The sequence below is a fragment of the Rhea pennata genome, chromosome 1, assembly GCF_028389875.1.
Source record: "Rhea pennata isolate bPtePen1 chromosome 1, bPtePen1.pri, whole genome shotgun sequence".
In the NCBI taxonomy this organism is placed as follows: Eukaryota; Metazoa; Chordata; class Aves; order Rheiformes; family Rheidae; genus Rhea; species Rhea pennata.
The window spans coordinates 124,101,695-124,123,972 of record NC_084663.1 but is presented as its reverse complement, the minus strand read 5'-3'; the positions used below and the strand labels follow the sequence as shown (position 1 = coordinate 124,123,972).

Here is a 22,278-nt window from a genome sequence, read left to right as displayed (position 1 = left end):
TGATTGAAAGTTCTTACCCGTAAACACACTTCATACAGGTACTTATGCCAAAGCACTCAAGCGACTTTTTAGATCTAACCGTAACTGCAGAGGCATACTCAGCCCTTACTTCTTACTGCTCTCAATGCATGTGAAATTAATGGATGGACTTGTCATCAGCTCCCTCAGACTCATAACTTCCTTGTGGAACTCTGATGTAGAGAGCAAGCAGGCTGGGTTTTGAATGGGCACACAAAGAATAAAAGTTTCTCCTTCAAAGTACTGGTAATCTTCATTCTCTTTCCACCAGTTGTCCATAATCATATTCATGCAACATTTAACTCCAAGCAGTGCCTCCCAAACTCCACAGGTTGCCTGCAGAAGCATCCTTAAGAAACACAGATTGCTCTTCTGAAACATGATTATGTCTATAAGCCTCTGCAGCAGCATAGTGCTCAGTGAAAATTTAGAAAGAACTGTTGGGCAGCCCGTCTCAGAAGTCAAATATAGAAAATCCTTCAGATTCAGAAATGTCACAGGCTAACAGAATTATATAATAATTTGGGCACATTCTACCTGATAATTCCCCATTTACATCCTCACAGTAGGCCAAATACAGTCATCTGTGTTGAGACAAGCCTGTTTGCAGACAAAGAGGCTGGCAGTCTACTTCCTGGATATACAGAATCAAACTCAAATGTAATTTGAGGACTAGCAAGTTTTAGAGAATGTCAGACCATGCAAGGGAAAGGCTGACTTTTCACAAGTCACCTTGTCTGGGAATCTTCCTTGTTTTATGATTTGTAGGTGTCCTTCTCCCCCATTCCCATGTCTCAAAGACAGACTAGAGGCAGAAAGTTTTAGAAAGATAACCTTAAAGACCAAAATGGTCTATGAGAGGGCAGAACTCTGAATATTCCAAGGAGTTAATCTCATTATTCCAGTTTACACTTTAACACAATTCATAAATACAACTCCCCCCAGGTAACTAATCTAGTATTTTTTCTATGTAAGAGGCACCTTCCTGGCTGCAAGCCATGTCCCCCTCAGTATATTTAGGGAATGCCATAGCATTCATTTATACAGCTTGTGTCCCTTAAAGTAACAAATTAATGCATTAAAAAAAGATCTGAAGGAAAAAAACCCTGAAATCAAAGTGTTTATGGTCTGTTAAATCAACGATCTGCTAACTTATATTATAAATATATCAACGCAACTCAAATGAATGAAAAAATGAAGATCTTAAGATACTCCCTAGATCAGAAATGCAGGCACTGTGTTAAATCAAGTTAAACTGAGGTACAGGACACTGTTTTAACACTTCTACAAAACAAGACAGTGAGGTTCTTAAAAAGCAAGCAAGCATGGAAATGGTTAACAAAAAAAATTATCTGCTTCGGATTTACTTAATTTTCCCCTCTTACCTTCTGTGCTTAATCCAGGACTTGAAGTGAATTTTGCTACATCGACAATCTTTACAGCAAACTGTTGTCCCGTTTCCCTGTTGATACATCGCCGTACAACGCTGAATGGACCCCTGAAACACACACAGATAAAAATCAACAATAAAAAATCCATTCTCTTTCCATTATTTCTAGTTGAACCATATACCATTCCAATATATCATTCAGTTATAATATTCACACAGAAGCTGGTATCACTCATCCTTTTTGCCCAATAAGTATAAAATGTAAGTTTGACTATAGACTAATGTAAAGAATACTTTAAGAACTTTGTATCTTTTTTATGTTAAAGAAAGCTCAACTATCTTCTCTTTCACAGCTAGTTTAGAAAGGCTAGACTCTTAGAAACCTTGTATAATACATTAGCATTATTACTAAATTTTAAATGGCTGTTATTTAGATGCATAGTCCAAATGGGGAGACATATAAAATAATTATAAAATAATTGAACTACAAACTTCCTAAAGTGCTTCTAAGTGAAGAAATATCCATGGCTTCTACTCTAATAGATCACATCTGCAGTTCTTGCTTGTATTGTTGACTTCAAGAAGAAAATTTAACAGGGATGACTTCAGAGTTTGACTGACAGCACCAAGCTGAATAAAAAGCAAAAAAATTAAGGGGAGAACTATGTTCTTGCTTTCAGCTCTAGACTAGAGTTTAGAAATTATCATTATTTGAAACAACTGAAAGGATATTACTTTAAAGTAATGGTAAAGCAACTAAAGTTGTCATGCCTTCCTTTTTTTTAAAAAAAAACTAGCTTTATTTTGAACTAATTTGACATGAGTAGACATGAACAACTTACAACACTTTGAAATTCCACAAAAGCTTATCATTTTCTCTCATCTTTAATGCTATAAGAACCCCCATAAAATTGCAGATACAGAAGATTTATTAAAACTAGTTCAGATAGATGCTATTATTGCATTGAACTTATAGAAAGTTAGTTATTTTACAAAATTGAAATTACATTTGCCAAAACATGAGCCAATTCAATGGTAACCCAAAGAAGTTCCACTTTAAAAAACTCACTACTGAAATGCATAGTTGGGAGGGGTGTCTTTTAGTAGAAGATTTTAAGTTTCTGGTGCTTTAATTTGGAATATGGAATCTTCCATATAGTGTTAATAGACAGTGAAATTAATTATGGTAGGTAAGGCATTCAGACATGAAAAATTACTCCAATGGGTTAGGAAAATGAATTAAGATCTTTTCAAGATTGCAATAGCTGTGACAAAATCAATTATTTTTTGTTGCTACATAGTCAGTGACTGACATGCTGGTCGACTTCATTCTAAAGTCTTCTCAAAAAGGGAAAGTCTCAGGGTGGAAATAGACTTTGCTGGGAAGTTCATCTATTGATTGAACAGTCACCTGCTGAGTGAAATAAAAGGTTAAATATAGCCTAAAAGATAAATACTTCCATCCAGGCAACAAATAGGAAATTGGTTTATGGGTTTTTAAGCAATAAGACTGCAAAGCAACCCAATTCTAAAAAAAATAAAAGATTCCCTAAAAGGGAGAAAGCTCCAACTGAGGACAGTTACAAACACTCAAAGTTTAGCATTTACACGGATGATTCAAAGCATATATAATTCATTATACTACCAAACCTGCACTCTCAAAGCTAAAATCTAGTTTTTGTACTCTTTGAACATATTCCACCGTTTTCTTGAAATAGGACAATTTCTGTCAGAGCATGAATACCAAGTCAATGAATGACAAACTAAACATTCAGATTCAAGGAAAACATTTATTAACACAATTCTATGCATGCGAATTATGTCACTGCACTCAAACAGCACTACTTATGCAAGGAAACTTAAACATGCTCCTACTGTATGATCAAACACCCAAAACAGATGACTATTTTCTTCCTATCTGTACCCAGACCCCACTATTAGTCACTATTTATAGTTACCATGAATGTTTTAAAAAGATATTCAACTAAGACTCTAAATATATACAACTCCCCAGACATCTGTTAAAAAAAAAAAAACAAAAAAACTCAATTCACTTAATTTGTCATCTGAGGACTACAGCTATTGACATAGGAACTCCCCTTTCCTCTCTAGCATTTCAAAAAGTAACTTTTTATAAAAAAATCCCATTTTATATAGATCAGTGTCACCTTCTTATCTGAAGTTCCTGCTGACTGTTATAGCACCCATCTAAAATAAAATTGCTTTTAAATCGTATAAAATCCATTTAAATTATGTTAATTTAAAAACATTTCAAAACCTTGACTACAGCTTCAGTATAATGTTGGCAATGCTCATTCTCATCCATAATTACCATAGATTCCTAGAAATTAAGTACATTTAATTAAAATACTCAGTTTTTCTTTGTTCTCATTACTTTTCTTCCACAAGATCTTTCTGAAGATATTAATTAATGTTTTTAGAATAATCTGATACAGAATTGCAGATAACTAGAGTGCAGAGAAGCTTGACAGGAGCACCATAACCTTACTGATTAATGGGCCCATGACTTCTGTTCATTCATGTAACTATAGAGATCCTATGAACATAAATTTTTACTCGCTGTTGACTGAGGTACCTCTAGATTTCCTGGTTCAGCCAGGTCTGGGCTGGACTGCTTGTCTATCCTCCTGAATAAGTGTACAAACCTCTAGCAGTCAAGGAGTGATAGCTGGTGAGAGCATAAAACAAAAAGAAATATTCAAATTACAGCTCCAAGAAGGATCAGATTTGGGGTCACCCTTAACCTTCTCTCTCATAACTGTGGCTTATTTCTCCTCCACAGTATATAAAAACACTTTAGAACCCTGACTGGAACAATCTGAATCCTGAATATTGTTAAGTCTGGGACAAAGCTTAGAAAGCCATGTGTACATAAAGTTACATATGCTACATATGAACTATAATCAACAGTCTGGAATGAAAAAAAAATGGAGATGATAATTCCTTAAATAAGGAAAGCTCTAAATCTCTTAATGACTTTTTATCTTGCAAAAATGCCTCGTAAGTAAGCAATTGGATAATAATTACTTCACAAGACTGAAAACATTTAAATCACAAAATGAACAATCAATAATTTGGCCATTATATTCAGTTCCATAATAAAAAGGTATAAAACCCATCATTATAGTCTTGGACCGTGGCCGTATTTAAACTTATGTATGGTGCTTACAGAACCTTATCTACTTAAGACTAATGAATACCAAGACTCTTAAGTAAAGCAAAGCTGCCATAAGGCATAGAAAACAGGAATTCAGTAGTGCCCACTATACACTCATTCTACTAACAATCTGACGTCTGATGTGGAAATCAGAAGAGAGATTTTAACATAACTTCAAGATGTAAGCATTCATAGGCCTCAAACACCCAACTTTTTCAAACCTAGTTCTCTCATATTTGAGCCACAGACACCCTCAAAACAGTACATTTGTTATGACTATACACTAGATGAATACATTCAATGAGAAAAGCAGCACAATAAAAGCTCATTTCCAATTTTAGATCATTTGTTATTTCACGAATATTAGGAACATTCATGAAACGTAGCCTTGCAATTGCTGGAACCTCTTATTGAAATTGATAGGCAGTATAAAACGCAGAGAGTAAGACAGGTTACTTGAAGTTCTTCACTAGGTACATTGTTATTTCCTTGCAAAAGGTAACTTTAGAACAACATTTTTAAGAAGATATTGCTGCTTCTGTGTGCCAATTAACAGAAAAGCACTTTTAAATAAATTACGATTGTAGTTTGCTTTTTTTAATATATTTTCCTCATAGCTGCAATGAAACGTAGCAATTTTACAATCTTACAAATATTTAAAAAAAAAAAAAAAAAAAAAAGAAGCCTACAGTGATACTCTGTCTTCTCTACCAAAAACTAGATCCATATTTTCTAACATAGTAGAAGCTTCACATCTTATTTGGAGGTTAAGTAACAAAGTCTTTCAGGCCACCCTCAGTTTAATCACTAAATCACACTCTCTTCCTCAGAGTCAGGAAAAGGACTGAAAATTCTTGATCTCTGGTGATATAAGTGGCTATCCAACAGTTGTGTCTGCTACTGGGGAAGCATGTATCTTCACTAAATGACAATTTCTCTGTCTATTACTGCAGCTCAAATTATACAGATTTAAAACAGAGAGGTAAGGCCAAAAAACGGTAAAAAGCAACTATAGCTCTGAATACAGGTATCAGAACTGTTATAGATATACCAGACAAATTTGTTCTTTTATTAAAGCAAAGGGACTGGGACAATTAAGTTTTATAATAAAACTTCATCCTGTAAGATTGATAGGAATTAAGAGCTATTGCAAAATTATAATGTAACATGTTTAATATTTCATTTTTCTCTCCATATATACATACTTACCTGCTGAGATATACAATCCCTTGGTGTACAACCCATCCTCCCTCTCTTACCTCTAGTTTTCAAAATTTTTCACTGCAGTTAACATGCAGAGAACAGACTACACTTGTTCAAAGTCTGAAAATCATTAAAATATGCTAGTAAGGACTGACTAATTTCTTTCACTGGTATTTTATCAACATTGGCAGCAGCACATTTCACCACCTGCAATACCTGGATTCCTATGTGCAATGTATATCAAACAGCAAAATATATTTCAGCTTTCTTAAACTGAAGTTGGGATGCATACTGCTTCTTGCCATCACAGATGGAAACCAAAGCATTACAGAATGCTGGAATACAGCATAGCAATGCATTCTTAAGCAGGTTTTTTGATTATATATAGGCAATGAAAAAGTGGATAGTAATGCCAAAGAAATGCCTCATAACCAGATCTTTTCATGCTTCCTAAGTCTGGAGCTAGCAGATCACATCCTAATGTAATCTTAACTCTAGTATAACTATCTTCTGGTAATTAACTGTTCAGTGCTAGACAGCAAAGCTACTTTCATATTAAATTAGCAAGAATGTGAAGAAAATCAGTCATTAATTACTCTTTCCTTCAGCAAGTTTAACACCAGAATTAGGAAAAAAAAATCTTACAAATCTTGGACTATCAAAGCCTTTTTACCTTTTCTTTCACTTTAAATTCTCTCATTCAGCATATGCCATTAGGACTTGAAGGATAAAGTTTACATAAGGACATTCTGCAAACTTTTTTTTTTTTTTTTTTTTTTGGTGGGGGGGGGAGGTCTTGTTTACTTTTCTGTCTGTTTCACCTCCTATCCCCTTCCTCCAGTCCTTTTTGGGGTATGAGAATAGGTTGCAATTACTACACAACTTGTTCATTCTTAACAAGCCTAAACAGCAGCTAGTAACTACAGCTTGTTCCTTCTCATGTTCTGAAGGAACTGAATCGTGACCTGTGGGAATCGAGTTACATCTGACTTTTGCTATAAGGACAACTTCTGAATCCTATGTTTCAGAATCCCAAAACTTTGAATTTTTAAGTCATTTAAACATCAGACCATCAAAACTTCCAGCAGTTTGCCTAATATCTCTCCCAAATGAATCATGACTTTTCAGGAACTGTATATAAAACAGTACATTTGGGCTCTCAAATTCAGTTTCATTAATTGAAAAAAAAAAGAAAAAAGAAACAAAAGAAAAAAGTTAGACAAGTTGAACAATTTTGTCAGTAAATCCAAAAATAGCACGCAAAGTATTTTTAAATGAACAGATTTCCCCTTTAAAAATTAGTTTTTCTTTAGAGGGAAAAGGCCTTTGATTCCTTTTCCTTATTTTAATAGAGTCTAACTATGAAGATCTTGAAACATGAAAGAAAGGCCTTAAAACTACATTTGTATTTCACTAAACATTTAAAATGGAAGATCTGTATTTTCTAAAAGAGATTATGTCAGCTTGTTGCATTAGGATAGTACAAACATGCAGAGAAAACGTCATGTAAACCAAAACCATTTGGTAAACCAAATATATCCAGAATTTTTCTCTTATCTCATTTTAAGGCCAATGTACTTTCTTAGCTAAGCCACTAATAAGACTACTTTGTACTTATTCAGTCTGTTGTAGAGTTCAGTGGAACCCCAGTCAGAAATACTGACTTCTTATATGGATCATAAACCAGTTATGGTCTTTCTTCTGACCTACTACCCTTCCGGCAGCATTCCTCTTGTCATAGTGACATTTGAACTCACTTTTTAAACCTTCCTTGAATCCTTATCTGAAGGAGGAAATAAAAGTGAATATTAAAAACAATACCACACAACTATGTTCAGAGCGAAAAAGCTGGCAGAACTACCACAGAACGAGAGAGAGTAGAGGGCATGAACCTCCAGAGTATTTTTTGTTTCTTTCTTTTTTAAACACAGTTTTTTCCATCAATAAGAAACTACTACTACTAGAAAGAGTAGCTACTCCTGTGCTTGTGAAAGGGAAATACATGACAAGAAAACCTGGGAGAATGATCAGAATTTGTGGCATACCAAAAAATACTTACTTACTTGCAATTTTAAGATTCCCTTCTAAAACTCAGAAGCTTGTTTAGATGTTTTTGTCACTATAAAGGAAAAACACTGGCAGAAAGAGCTCTCTTATATGCTGCCATGTCTTTTCTAGCCTCAGCTTGCAAGGAGGACATACTATCTTTAACAGATCTATAAGCAGTATCACCAGGAATAATACAATTTTGATTTAGATTTTTTTCTATTAGGCAAAAAGACAAGAATTTATTTAACATTTCAGTCATTCTACATTGCGATATGTCACTTATCTACACTGATATATACAAAATCTCTTAGGCATGCATATTATTCATTAATTGTATGCTAATATGTTAAAAAAAGTCTTAAATGGTTCTATGTTATGTAAAAAAAATATTATTTTACACTGACAAATTGGCATAGTAAGGAAATGGGAAAGATAAAATACTCCTTAGAATCTGTGTTTTATCACAAACGAAAATTACAACATCAGACATAAGCAACATTTTTAGTCTGTGGGCAATTTAGAAAATATTTTAACGTTCACATGTACTACAATACCCTTCATCTTCAGAACTCCATAACTGTCAGTTAATGCTGACAGTATCCTTTTAAGTTCTTCATTCTTTACGCAGAATCACAGAATAATTTAGGCTGGAGGGGACCTCTGAAGGAACATGCTTAATAAATTTTGTCATAATATCTACTTGTTCTTGTCAAAAATGATATAACACTAACATTTTCTATTTTTTTAAATAAAATGGCAAAAACACTGTCTCACCCCTGGAAATTATCATTTACAAATAATTATCTACCTCAGCATAGAGACAAGCAAATTTTGTTTTCAATCATTACTGCACTAATCAGTTTTATGGTTCTAAAAGAGTCGGTCTGAAAGCTGCAGCTATAGCACGGATCATAAGGGATCGGAACTATATTCAGTAGTAACTGCTGGGAAGCTTTCAGAGACATGCTTCTACAAGCCACATAACACAGAAGATGGAAATTTTTTAGCGGAAGATTAACAGTATGTAATTTCAAATTCATGTCTGAAACATACTGAAGTGTGACGGCTGTTTTAAATGAGAGCAATAGTTATTGACACAGAACAGCTCTTGCAATAGCCTGTTATCACATCTTCCTGTACATCCTATTTTTAAACACGTTAAAGGTCATTAGCTAGAGAAAGGTTAATACCTCAAACTCAAGCAACTCCTAAATTGCCTTCTTAAGTTTTACTATGGGTCACTTAATACAAGACATTACAGAATGAATTCAAGTTGTTAGCTCCAAGGATACCACCTTTAGCTCATTTCTCCTTTGACTATCTATTTCCAAAGATTCACCAGTAATTTCCTTTTGCTGCAAGATAAGACAGTGGATACTAGTTGCACTTTCCTAAATGAGTGTGTTAAGATGTTACACTAATAGCTCAATCGCTAAGACAGTGACCGATTATGTGTCCCACTGATGGCTTAATTACATAGAGAAAAGAACAAACTAAAAACAGTTTTAAAGCTTGCACGTACTAAATGCGTCAGAGTACTAAATGTGTCAGAAGCAGTCTCTTGACTGAGATGTAAGTAATTTTATGAGTCTCAGAATGGTGCTATTTAAGTGATGGTGAAAATGAAGAATGAAAATACATTTGTTAAACTGAGATGATGCATCTCGTCCTCGCATTTGTGAAGAACTGAAGAAACTGATGACAGATGAGATTCTCCTCTTTTATGATTCACTTCAAGGTAAGTGAGAATCTACTTCACACAGAGGAAGCGATTTAGGGCAGGTGGGGACTTGAACTCAAAACACGGTTTCCTTCTTGAACAGCAGTAGGGGAAAAAACGAAGAAAGATTTATTCACTGCAAGTACTCCAGCAGAAGAATGGAGCCAAAATCTGTGGGCAAAATCTTGTTTCTGTGCTTTAACATTCTGTAACAGTTTATAGAATAAAAAATACCATCAGATAAGTCAAGAGCATCAGCTCAAAAGTATTTAAAAAACCCTGATCTTTTGCCCCTTTTTCATGTGAAGAAGGATCTTCACAAAACAAGGAAGCAGTGAAGGAGATCCAGAAAATTAGATAAAAGATGACTGAGCAATAAGAAAAGATCACTGAGCAATAAGAAAAACAATAAGAAAGAGATAAACATGTTAAAAAGAGCACTTCAACCACATTAACAAAACAGCATATGAGAAAGTTGTAGTGTATCTTCAGCCTCATCAGCTAGCCCATCAGCTAGATGGACACTTTTCTTCTTACGTTTCTTCTTTCCCATTCAGAAAACTGCTTTACCCCATCGTGTTACTAGGCCTTTTTCCATTCCAGGTTATGGTTTCACAGGCTTTTTTTTAGCAGCAGTACTGGCCTCTAGCAGCAACCTCTCTAGCTATTCTGTTGTCCCAGAACAGCTTTGGTGTGGTGAACCAGATCAAAGAAGAAACAAAAACCATCTGTCTGTCCCACACAAACCACTTCTCTCTCTCTTTTTTTTTTTTCTTTCTGTGTGTTATTTTTCATACAGGTCAGTTGCTTGATTTGGTTTAAGGTGTGGCTTCATAAAGAGCTGGGTCACCACAAAGTCAGAACCACAAAAAAAATGGCTAGGACACAGGGGATGCTTAAGCAGCACTGCTATTAAAAGTGAATCCAGTTTCAGACTATGATGATTTTTCTCACATTCCTGCAGCCACCTCTATGATACATACAGTGTATGCACAGTCACACAATGAACCAAAGGACCTGATCTGAGAAAATCTTATTTGAATACACTTAAGGTTGGCTCCACTGTCCAAATCCTATTCATCTCACCACTACAAGCACTTTTGACAACACATAGCACACAGCAAGATGAGACAGAAAAGAAGAACAGGACTATTTCAGCCACTGCTGCGAAAAATTCCTTCATGAAATTATACCCTCAGGTAAGCCTGCACGCATTAACTGCTCCCTACCACCAAAAGGAAAAAGACTTAATCTCCCTCGCATTCCTGCACTGCGGTTCTACACACTCCCATATGCCAACCGAGGCACTTAATGGCTTTATTTTAATTTCCATCTTTAGTTTATTAATGGCCATTTTATATCTTTAGGTCCTTCTGCAACACTGAGCTTACATACTACTTTCTCTTCTGTTTCTCATCCATTGATTTTGCCAAGTCTAACAGGACAAACATTTCGAGACAGGTCCTTTCATTTCAGTATCCCTTTCCTGCATCTATTTGCAGTTTTCATTTTTCTTAACAAGAACAACCAGAACTGTGAGTAATATTCCAGATGAATATTACTTAGGCAAAGTTTGCAAATGGGAATGATACTTTCCTTCTGCTGGAAATACCATGCCTGGTATATCCCGCACTTGCCTCTTCTCCAACAGTATCATATGAACATCTGCTACAGCTAGATTCTTCTTGTCAGTTGATTCTGATCAATTGGTCCCAGCTTATCAAATCGTTATTAGTTTTTCATTCTCAAGTACTTTATTTGGAAATTCATTGTTTCCACTACTATAGTTAAGTCCAGATCCTTCTCTGCAACAATCATCCTCAAATGTCCCATCAATTTAATATTCAGTACAATTCAATTCAGTGTTTTTCTTTTAAAATAACTTGACACACAACCAATCACAGAATGAACTATGACAAACCTTTCCTATCTCACTTTCTCCCTTATGAATGCCCCCTATTTTCTTTTTGTCTTTAGTCTATTACTACCATCCTTGTAATTTCTTCATTTTCCCCAGCTTCACTAAGCATTTTTTGTGTAATACATACAAACAGACTTACTGAAACCTATGTAAGAAAGATCTGCCACATTTTCTTTATGAAAATTAAGTCTCCTATGAAAGTTAGAGCTCTCAAGTTAGCCTGGCATGATTTATTTTGATTAATAGGTGAATTTTATTCCATTACCCACCTACGTATTCTTTCTTCCCCAGCCCAAGCATTTTGAGAATACAGTCCTTCTTCCTGTAGTTCAGTATCATCAACAAACCCAATATCTGAATCTAAATGGAATTCCTTCTGGTGATCAGTTCAGTCAAAACTGCTTCCTATACAGCGCAGCATACTTAAATCGTCACTTAAAACGGAAGTCTCAAAGGTAATACTGTGTGACCCTTTGGAACTGATGAGAAGAAGTTACTTAGGTTAGAGAGTTTCCAAATAAGAAAGTTTTCTGGTGTGGCACTGATCAGTGAAGCACCTGCATCCCATAAATCTTGATCCAGACAGACAGCTTTCTGTATTTCTTTCACACATTCGGCCTCTGAATTGCCAAATGCCTTCATGTGCTGGAATAACAAAAAGAAAAATATGCTGAAAAGAAAATCTGTCTTGTACGTCTCAGAAGCATGTAGATTAGTTTCAAATTTCATGGGTTGTCAAGATCACACATGAAGTGAAGGGAAGCAAACACTTGAGGTTTTCATGTAAACATGCTGGAAGACTTCCAATATTTCAGAAATCAAGTTTATGATTCAAATTGTCAGTCTTTAGGGAGATTCGAAACATTTTAAATTATGAAAGGATTAATGGGATTTATTAAGAACATTCAGCTAAATGTTAGGAATAAAACTTCCCGGGCAGGATATTTATAGAAGGTTGCTGAATTCTCTCCCTGGCAAAGAAAGTCTAATCCCGAACTCTGACCTCTTGAAATCTGATGTTTTCAAATACGTGCTAGAATGAATAATCGACACAGAGAAGATAAGAAAGTTTAGTTTTTCCTCTTTCATCTGGATCTGTCCGTTTTTTTGAATACCAGTTCCTTGAAAAAATATTTCTATATATTTAATGCATATACTTTCAAATGCATATACTTTTAATGCATATACTGTTCAAAGTCAGTTAGTTTCTTTATATTAGCAGATTTCATTTCAATAGCCTAGTATACTGCTATGCAGTATACTAGGAAAATTAATCACTATTGTTTGTAAAAGAAAGAAATATGTTAAGAATCCAAATATGAGATACTAGCTTCCTAAAAAACAAATTTTCATTTTAAACTCAATTCTTCTCTTCATGTATTAACTTAAAGCTACAGGTCACTCCTGAGTCTGTTCTTGTCATTACAGGAAGACGCTACCATGCAGCATAGCTTGCATGAGCAACAGGACAATTAATCCTGTGTTAAATACAATTAGCTACAAGACTATTACTCATTTATACACAGCATAATATATCAGCATTTCAGATTTTTTTTTTTTTGAAAAAAAAGACACAACATTATTTTCCTATTTGCTAAACATCCAGCAAATCTTTTAACAGTCTGAGAGAGGAAGCTAAATGTAAAGTCACTACTTTAAAAAAACATATTTTTCCCCCTTTTCCATTAGAAAAATGAAAAGTTGTCTGAATCTACACTCCAGTCAGTTCTGAGACACAGCTATACTGACATTTGTATAAATAAGATAAAAACTGCACAGAGCTGCTGCCAGGAGAGGGCAAGACTTTTAGTACTGCTAAAAAAAAAAAAAAACAAACAAAAAAAAAATGCAACTATGCAATCAGCAGGAGGTACTGACTCCATCTCTGCATGGTCATTTAAGGTTTAAACACACAAAAAAAATCTTTATTCCTCCAATGATCATTTGACCTTTGGTACTTTGACAAAATATAGGAATTTGAATTCATGGGCTGGGTCAGAAACGGAGTTTATTACTTTATTAGTTTCCAGTAGCCCTTTATTTGTTTTATTCAATGACTGGACAATGAAAGGGGGCAGAGGAGCAACACCCTGCATCAAAGGAGCAGATCTGCTTGTTTCGTTATGTATTGGCAGATCAGCAAGCGAAAGGTCCAACTGTTCTTTCAGCTATGTCACTCTAAACTCAGATTAAACTAAAATTGATTTCAGCTGCAGTGGGCTGAATCAAAGTCATTCCTTAATCAACTGCCATAAAACACCAAGCTACCTACACACTGATGTCCATAACCAAAATCTAACAGAAGCACTGAAGAAAGAATTAGGAGACTGGTCAGTAGGAAACTTGCTGTTCTTGTTTGAGTACAAGTCTTTCAGTAAGATCTACAAGCAGACTTAAAATAATAAAATCTTATGCTTAAACTGCCAGGCATTCCCAAGCTTAGTTTGCTTGGCTGCCACAGCAATTGGTGGCAGCAGCTAATTAGCTAATAGCAGCTAATCCCCAGAAAGGAGCCAATTTGGTACCAACTGTAGCAATTCCAGAGCTGATCCAGGCCGTACACACGTGAAGGCAGAAGCACATACCCACACCCACAACTCCCTTTCTCCTTTAAAGGAGAAATCAAAAGTAGAGAATTTAGCCCTTGCTACATTTTTGAATGATGGCGTATTCTGAGAGTGATGAAAAATTCTAAGTCTTCAAACAATGAGGTTACAAATTTGAACATAACAAGGGTTTGAAACCACTAATTGCTTTTGGACTAAATGAGTATGAACACATGCTACAGAACTCTTGTTCTGTATGTGTATGAACACATACACAGGCATACAGGGCACTGCTGTACATTACATTACTGCTTTACACTAGGTATTTCATCGTAAATTTAAGCCTATCCGTATTTTTAGATGAATTGGGACTACATAAAACAGACCCAGATGTTAACTGCTGAGAAATGCAAGACTTAAGAAAAGGAAATAAAGAGAAGAGAGATGGCAGTGGAGAATGGAAGAGAGGGGAAGGGGAAAAAGAAAATAAATTACTATAGTGTTGTTTCTTCATTTTGCTTCTCTAGTCAAAATAATTAAAAAAAAAAAAAGAGAGAGAGAGAGAGAGAGAGAAATAGTATATATACTGCAGAGAACATATGCTTAACCGCAGAAAGCAACTTCCTATTGCCAGGATTTTCAAATAACAGTACAACCTTACTTGTGAAGATTATAAATACCTGACACCCGCAAAACTTTAATGAGAGCTTATGATGTTATTTACTTCCTTCAAACACCCATCCAGTAATTTTTAAGCCATACTAACTGCTGCACAGCTCATGCTAGCAACAGATATTTGGCCTGTAGGACCATGGTACTCTCTCTGAGAATCAAGAACTGCTATGAAGAGATGGGATCAACCTAAGTGGAGGCAAAAACATCTTGTGCTAACAGGCTGGCCAACCTGGTGAGGGAAACTTTAGTGCAAGAATGATGATGGATGAAGATGAAGACCAACTCAAGGGAGGAAGCAATGGACCAATTTGGCAAACCAAGTGAGCACAGTGATACAGACAGGATCTTGGAATCAGCTTAACAGGACTAAAAGGGATCATTTTAAGTGTACATACACAAATAACGAAGCACCTACAGGACAGCACACCTCACAGCACAGTTCTCACACCTTTTCCGAGTGATCAGTACAACCGGATGCTTCTCTGAAGTGCCTGTACAGAAATGCATGCAGCATGGAGAACAAACAGGAGGAATTAAGAGTTTTGCATGCAGTTGGAGGGCTCTGATTTCACTAGCATCAGAGAGATGTGGTGAGATAGACCACACAATTGGAGTGGGAATAGGCTTTTTGGGAAGGACAGGCCAGGAAAACAAGCTGCCCTTTACATAACAGAGCAGCTGGAATGCATGGAGCTCTACCAAGTGAAGGATGATGAGCCAGCTGAAAGGTTACAGGGTCAGGACTAGCAGGCAATCAACACAAGTGATGTTGTGGTGAGCATCTGCTATAGATTGCCTGTTCAGGAAGTAATAGATGAGACTTTCTTCAGACAATTGGAAGAAACTGCATGTTCGTCCTTATGGGGGACTTCAACCACCCTGACACCTGCTGGAGAGGCAACACAGCAGAGCACAAGCAATTCTAGAGCTTTCCGGAGTACACTGATGATAGCTTCCTGACACAGGTGATCAAGGAGATCAGAGGAGAGGCACTATGCTGGACCTCATACTTACAAACAAGAAAGAACGGGTTGGGGATGTAAAGGCTGAGAGGCAATCTTGGCTGCCATGACCCTGGAGTTGTGGAGTTCAGGATGCTTCAAGGATTCAAAGTAGAATCACAACCCTAAACTAAGCAGAGAAAGGAGAGCAGAAAACATAATTTTTGTAACTTACTAGCACACCTGGCTAAGTGTAAAAATCAAAAAGTAGAAACAATTATGACAAACAAAGAGTAATGAAAGAAAAAAAACCACCAACTTTTATCTTTTTGACATTTTGCAATGCCAGAAATGAAAGGGAATTCAATCATGCTAGTTTGTATTTACTCATCTAGACACAAAGTTGACTTATTCAGATAAGTGTCAGAGTAAGAATTCTGCTTGTAGCTGAACATTTTATTTTCCAACTTACGTTAGCATCTCTGCCATCCCCAACTCTCCTAAAAGCTATAGTTTCATTAAAAGCTCAGAAAACCCCGGCAGAGGCAAAATTTGACTGATATCTCTAAGCTATATTCTACATTAAAATGAATAATGAGTGGTAACATATGTGGAGCAGTAACTCCTGCCTACCATGAGGAATTCCTGTTCCCAGTTCCCTGGCAAAACTACTACAATAACATTTGAAGCACTTGCTCAAACTGTCAGCAATTTCAAGGAGATATTCAAGCTGAATCTAACTCTTCTTTTAAGTTTCAACTGAGGCAGTTGAAATAAAATTATCAATAAAATATATAGGTAGATAATGATATATGAAATAGACACACATATACACACACATATACATACATATACACATCCACACATCCACACAGACCACTGATGAAATAGATGTTGATATATGAATACACACACATTATCAATAAAATAGATACCGACAGGAGTCCACACATGCTCAAACACACACACGCGCACACACACACATGCAAACTGTTAAAATCTAGAATGCCAAAGCAATTTCAAAATGCTCAAGTGAGATCTTTCACAAACAATTTTGAAATCTAGTTTCCTTCTCTGGTAGGAAAAATAAACCACAATTTAAGAGCACCTGAAACTATATTTCTGAACTAGTACTAAGTAGTATAGATTATCTTCTACATGTAATTATGTTAGAGTTCTTATTCTGCATAGCCCAAGTATGTAAGTTAATAAATAGTCGCAACACAGTTACTAGATAGAGGAAAGATTATCAAGCTTTACCCAGAGTGAAATAAAGCATTGTTATATTTCAAGTTTTCAGTTGCATCCACTCTTGCTTAAAATGTAGATGTCTTTGGGATATATTTTCAGTACATTAATAATAAAATTACATATTTTAATTATTTTTGCATATCCTAGCAACACAAAAACATCTAGCATAATGGGTTGACAATGAGGCCAAACTCAGTAATTTAAGATCTCAGATTAAGTTTGGTAATGACTAGCAGTATGCACACCAAAGAAACTGTTGAGATTCTATAACAATTTAATCTATTTATAAAAGTCATAGTTGAGCAAAATTCAGTCACAGATCTTAATTTGCTAAGACAGAAAACTGTTCATGTCTATGAAGCACCTCAAGATTTAGCTTCACACAACTGCAAAAAACAACGCAACTGGATTGATTTTGATACCTTCTGTCAGCCTGTTAGTGCTGGAGCCCCTTTCATTTGTTGTCCTTTTTCTCTTTTCATCCATTAGCTAAAATGTAAGGAAGGGTGACGGGAAAGTAAAGGATTTTCTTGTTTCTTCAAGTTAAAAACTTAAATTCCAATATAACTGCAAACTCAGTGTGTTACAGAAATTTGCCAAGCCTCCTGGAAATTACTGCAGTATAATTCTCAAGAGTAACTGCCTTTAAAGTATGGAAGACTCCATTCCTCCATTTTTGTTACGATTCCTGCATTTACCCCTCACAAATTAAGAACTAAATAGCAATACAAGAAGGCCATGCTTGTTTGTCAAACTCTATATTCATGAATTATTAGAGATACCTTTCCTTTACTGTATTTTAGTCAAAAGTAGATTCAGATTTTTTTTTTGGTCAGAATGAAAAGTTATGTCCCATCTCCTCTGTTTCACCATCAATCTTATCCATCCATTGATAAGAATTTAGTGTCAGGTTGCAATCTTACAAAAGATGACATTACACAAATATTTAATTCAACATTTTTATGTTGTGTGTCAGATCTTTAGCCAGAAATAGCATGCACTGTGCTTAAGTCAAAAAAAAAAAAAAAAAAAAAAAAATCCTCTATAGACAGTAGAAATGGAACAGCAGAACACATTTAGAATACAGAGTGCTTTCCCCAGCTTACAGTTGTTTAAGACCATAGACCAAATTGCACAAAATTATCTGAGTCCTGGAGAGGTCTCATTTCTGAAGCTCATCCAATAAAGGTGAACTAGAGGTTCTTAAAATTAATCATACTTCTATGTTTATATGCATGCCTATTCATAAAAGTACACTGTAGATAATGCAATAATACCTAGGTAATTTTGTTCCTTCCCCCCAGGCAAATCTGTGTTCCTTTCACCTCTTGATACTTTGGGAGGAGCGTGCATGGAATGTACAGCTATAATATTGGTAAGTGACAAACTTCTACATAGCAGAATCCCTGTAATTTTTTAATTTTTTTTTCTAAAAATCTAAAAACTTTAAAAGCAATTGCATAATATGCCTACGTTTTTAATCAAAGCATCACTTGATCTACTGAGGCCAAGTAAGACACCCCTTCTCCCCATTTTATCAGGAGAAGACAGACGTTTGTAGAGTTTCTCATTTGGAATTTAAGCAGTCTCGTAATATTCACCAATGCAGGACAAAAATTTAGCTCCTAGCTTTTCCAGGATAAGACATACAGATATCACAAATTCACCACTAAAATACAAATAGATGATTCTCAATTCCTCCTGTGAAAGGGAAAAGGATAACATATCTGACATCATCCTCACTTGGGTATTGGAGGCAAAAGGCAAACTAAGGCTTTACTATGACTTAAAAGTCATATAAAGTTTGTTCCTAAATTTAAAAAAAAGATGCAAAAATGGCGAAAGTAAAAGGTAAAGAGGGAGATGAACAAGACAGAACAGAGAAAGCAATACTGTTTATCCAATCAGTAGTAATGTAAGAACCAAAGAGGATGTTAGAACTATTTTTGACTATGTACTGTTTGTGTCATGACTATAAAAGCTACCTGCCCTGAATTAAATGGGCCTAAGAACAAGAAAACAAAATACATTCATTTTCTAGGAACGTTTTTACTTTTTGCAAAAGGTGTATTAAAAATTCAAAAAAAATACAGCTGTCTATAGAGCAACAGGTTACAGTTTGCTCTCGTCTTCTTAATATTAGAAGATTTTCATCGCATGCTCTCCCTGCACAGTCCTGGACTTTCACACAGTCATGACAGTTGTTCTGTTATTCATCTTACAACACCCAAAATTACCATGTAGTCTAGAAAGCTTTAGACAAACTCTTTCCACAATCAACCACTGCTGCACTATTAATGAAGGCACTTCCTATTAGCAAGAGCTACATTTTCAATATGTTATTTTTCCCATATAGTCTACTCATTTTTAACATTATAAAAAAGTTCTCCATAAAAGCTAAACACCCCAAAGAGTAAAAATAAATAAATAAATAAAATAAAAAAGGGGGGGCGGGCGGGAAGAGTTGCAGGTTATTCACTACTTTTCAATTTTAAGCTGATTGCTTACCTTACATATAGCACCATCCTTCTTTGTATCTGAAGATCAACTTAAGCCCTGCTGAACTGGTTAAACATTACGAATGACAATGTGAAATAAGATTCACAATTCAATAAGACTCAAGAAATATTCCTATTATAGCTGAACAGAAGTCTTTCAAGACTGGGTGCTCTCCTAGCAACCTTCTTCCACAAAGGCAACCAGAAAGTAGATTACAGCTTTGAAGGACTGGAGGAACAGGAACCTGCTGCTAGCTGTCAGGGTCCTCTAATGCCCTTTTCCAATTACACTCTTGCCCAACACAGAGGGACTACTTACAAACACTGGGCATACTGAACCTCTGCATGCGTAGCAGGTTCGACTGCCCTTTATACTCTTCCTCCACACAAGCACTGCAACAGGACAAGAGCCCCTCCTCAAGGCAAGGAAAAGCTAAGAGATTCAAGCTGACCAAAAAAATTGTTGAATTTCCTAGCACCTTACTGTGCTCTTTCTTCATCAGCTGTCTCTGAAAGCCTGCACTTTTGTTCACACCTCTAGAAAGAGGAAGGGTTAAAAAAAGTGATGAAGCTGCTAACAGTTTACAATTCCAACAACTGTTATCAGCAATAGCTCAATCAAGATTCACACTTGCAGAATAACCAGTTCCTCTCAGGAAAACTTCAGTAACTTCTGTGTTGCCTCTAGCTGAAGAGTTTTTGAAATGTAAGTTCCAGGTTCTGCCAGGATCTGCAGCACTTATCACCAACTTGCCTCTATGGCCATCTCTTACACCACTGAGGAGTGGCTTTTGCATGTAGCATTCAGAGTTTTAGCAACACAGCTTAAATATTAAGCATCATTAATAAAATGATGTATGGTCACAGCATATTTAGCCAAACAACTATCCAGAAATTACAACAGAAGTTATTTCTGGATACGTAATTAACAATGCTGCTAATGTAATGCTTATGCATGATTTGGTACTACGGTATTTATCAAGGTTAAAAATAATCTCTATGTCAAATTGAGATGTTTGTACCTGTCATAGTTCAGACTGCTTCTTCACACATTAAATACAGATCATAAATGTTTTTGTTTTATTTAAAAGCATATTTCCTGCTGTCATTGTTTCAAATAATGAGCAGAATAGAAACTGTTAAGTAGATTTTCAGAAGTATAAACATTCTTAATACATGCCTTACAATAATTTAAATATAATTTACATACTCTATTTGGCCAAAAATAAATAGCATCAATTAAATAAGCTTTCTACTTAACATGAAGAACTTCCACTTAAGATATTTTGTGCAAACAACTTCCCATGCTAGACTAGCATACACCTCCTATCATTGCACTTCTATCATTACCTAAGTTCAGAGGTTATATTAAGCAAAACACCTTTCCAAAATAGCCTTAAGCTGCACGCCAAATGCAGCAAACGAAAAATATATATTTTTTAAAACGAACAATCATTGATAATTGAATGGTATTTAATTTTCATACCAGTCTATGCTACATCCACTTTACCTTCACTTACTATAACACCTGAGAAGTAAAACCTTTTCAAAACAGAAGTATTTTTGACTGTTACATATAATCAGTTATAATGAACAAACTGCATTAACTGTAAACTGTTTAATTCAGGCTGTTGCAATTAAGGGAAACCCTGTTACTTTTTACTACTACAATAATTGAAGTCTGAAGTCAGTCTTCAATGTATAGTAACAAGTAGATAACCTTCCGCAACAATCTATGAAAAGACTTTACTTTAAAGCACAAACACAGATTTAAAAAAATCCAGTGTTATCTTCCACAAAATTCAGATCACCTGTCTTTCTGTATTTCTTATCACACTTGCTTTTCCCCTGTCAAATGTATTTGAATTTATATGCCTTACTGTACAGTCATACCTCAAACTGACTCAGCTAACTAAACATTAGCAATCCTGATGGTATAGTTGACCCCCAAAATTCTGATCATTTTTTAATTATCTACAAAATCCATCACATTTGTCTCAAAAAAAAAAAAAAGTAAACTGACAAAAAAGGCCAGCGACGCTACAGAATGTTGTACTATACAATGCACAGTACCTCACACTGCAGTATTTTATTCTGTTGGTACAAGACAAGCAGACTACATATTAAATCTTCTCTTCACATCTGTGCTGTTGCCACTGGTAATCAGGTTTGTGGAGGTCTTAACACATATCACAGTGAACAGCTGGAATGTCACAAATCCAAAGCTCTTCTCTCTTGCACTGGACTGCCTACTAGATCTATCTTGTCCTGGTACAATTCAGCCATGTTCACACACAAAGTAGCACAACATAGTTTCCCTGGAGAAACTGGGAGTAAGCAACTGTCCTCATCAATTTTCCTAGATGGTAAACTGTCAGATAAAAGTTGGAGCATTTATGTCTGCCAAGATAAACTTCAAGATGAGTGGATTACTGAATTTTGTTCAAAGTTAGCCTGACTAGCTACAGGAGGCAGCAGTGAGCTGCCTCAAGCCCAAGCCCTGAAAATAGGAGATAGTCTGCATGTTCTTCTTGTCCGAAGAAGAACTAAAAGCAGACAGGAATAATTTTGTGGCCGTTTACTTAAGAGGTAGCAGTGTCACTTTCACTCCCTGATAATCACACCAGACTGACAAACCACAAGTGCAAGACACTGCAGCTGAGCCAGTAAGTATCACTAAACCCACCTGTAACCCAACAGCAGTATCCCTGACTTTGGATGGGCAATACTATATCAGCATTTTCCAAGGCCAAATAGAGCTGTTTTAACAGTCAGGTCTAGCCTTTGGCACACCATTTGGCTATGCTGGTTTATTTAGCCTAAAAGCTGTCAGTCACTTCCTTGCTTTTATCCACACTTTATTTCAGAAATTAAGAGCAGTTAATCCA

The 22,278-nt window shown here is 35.7% G+C and overlaps 1 protein-coding gene across 2 annotated transcripts in view; it reads right to left on the bottom strand.

Moving 5' to 3' along the window:
- The window catches only part of CASK (calcium/calmodulin dependent serine protein kinase), a 215,998-nt gene that overhangs the window by 159,806 nt on the left and 33,914 nt on the right, over positions 1–22,278 (bottom strand). For both annotated transcript variants that reach the window (XM_062599616.1, XM_062599625.1), the window contains exon 2: positions 1,404–1,516. In XM_062599616.1, the coding sequence (XP_062455600.1) occupies positions 1,404–1,516 (113 nt within the window). The remainder of the gene's footprint in view (positions 1–1,403; positions 1,517–22,278) is intronic.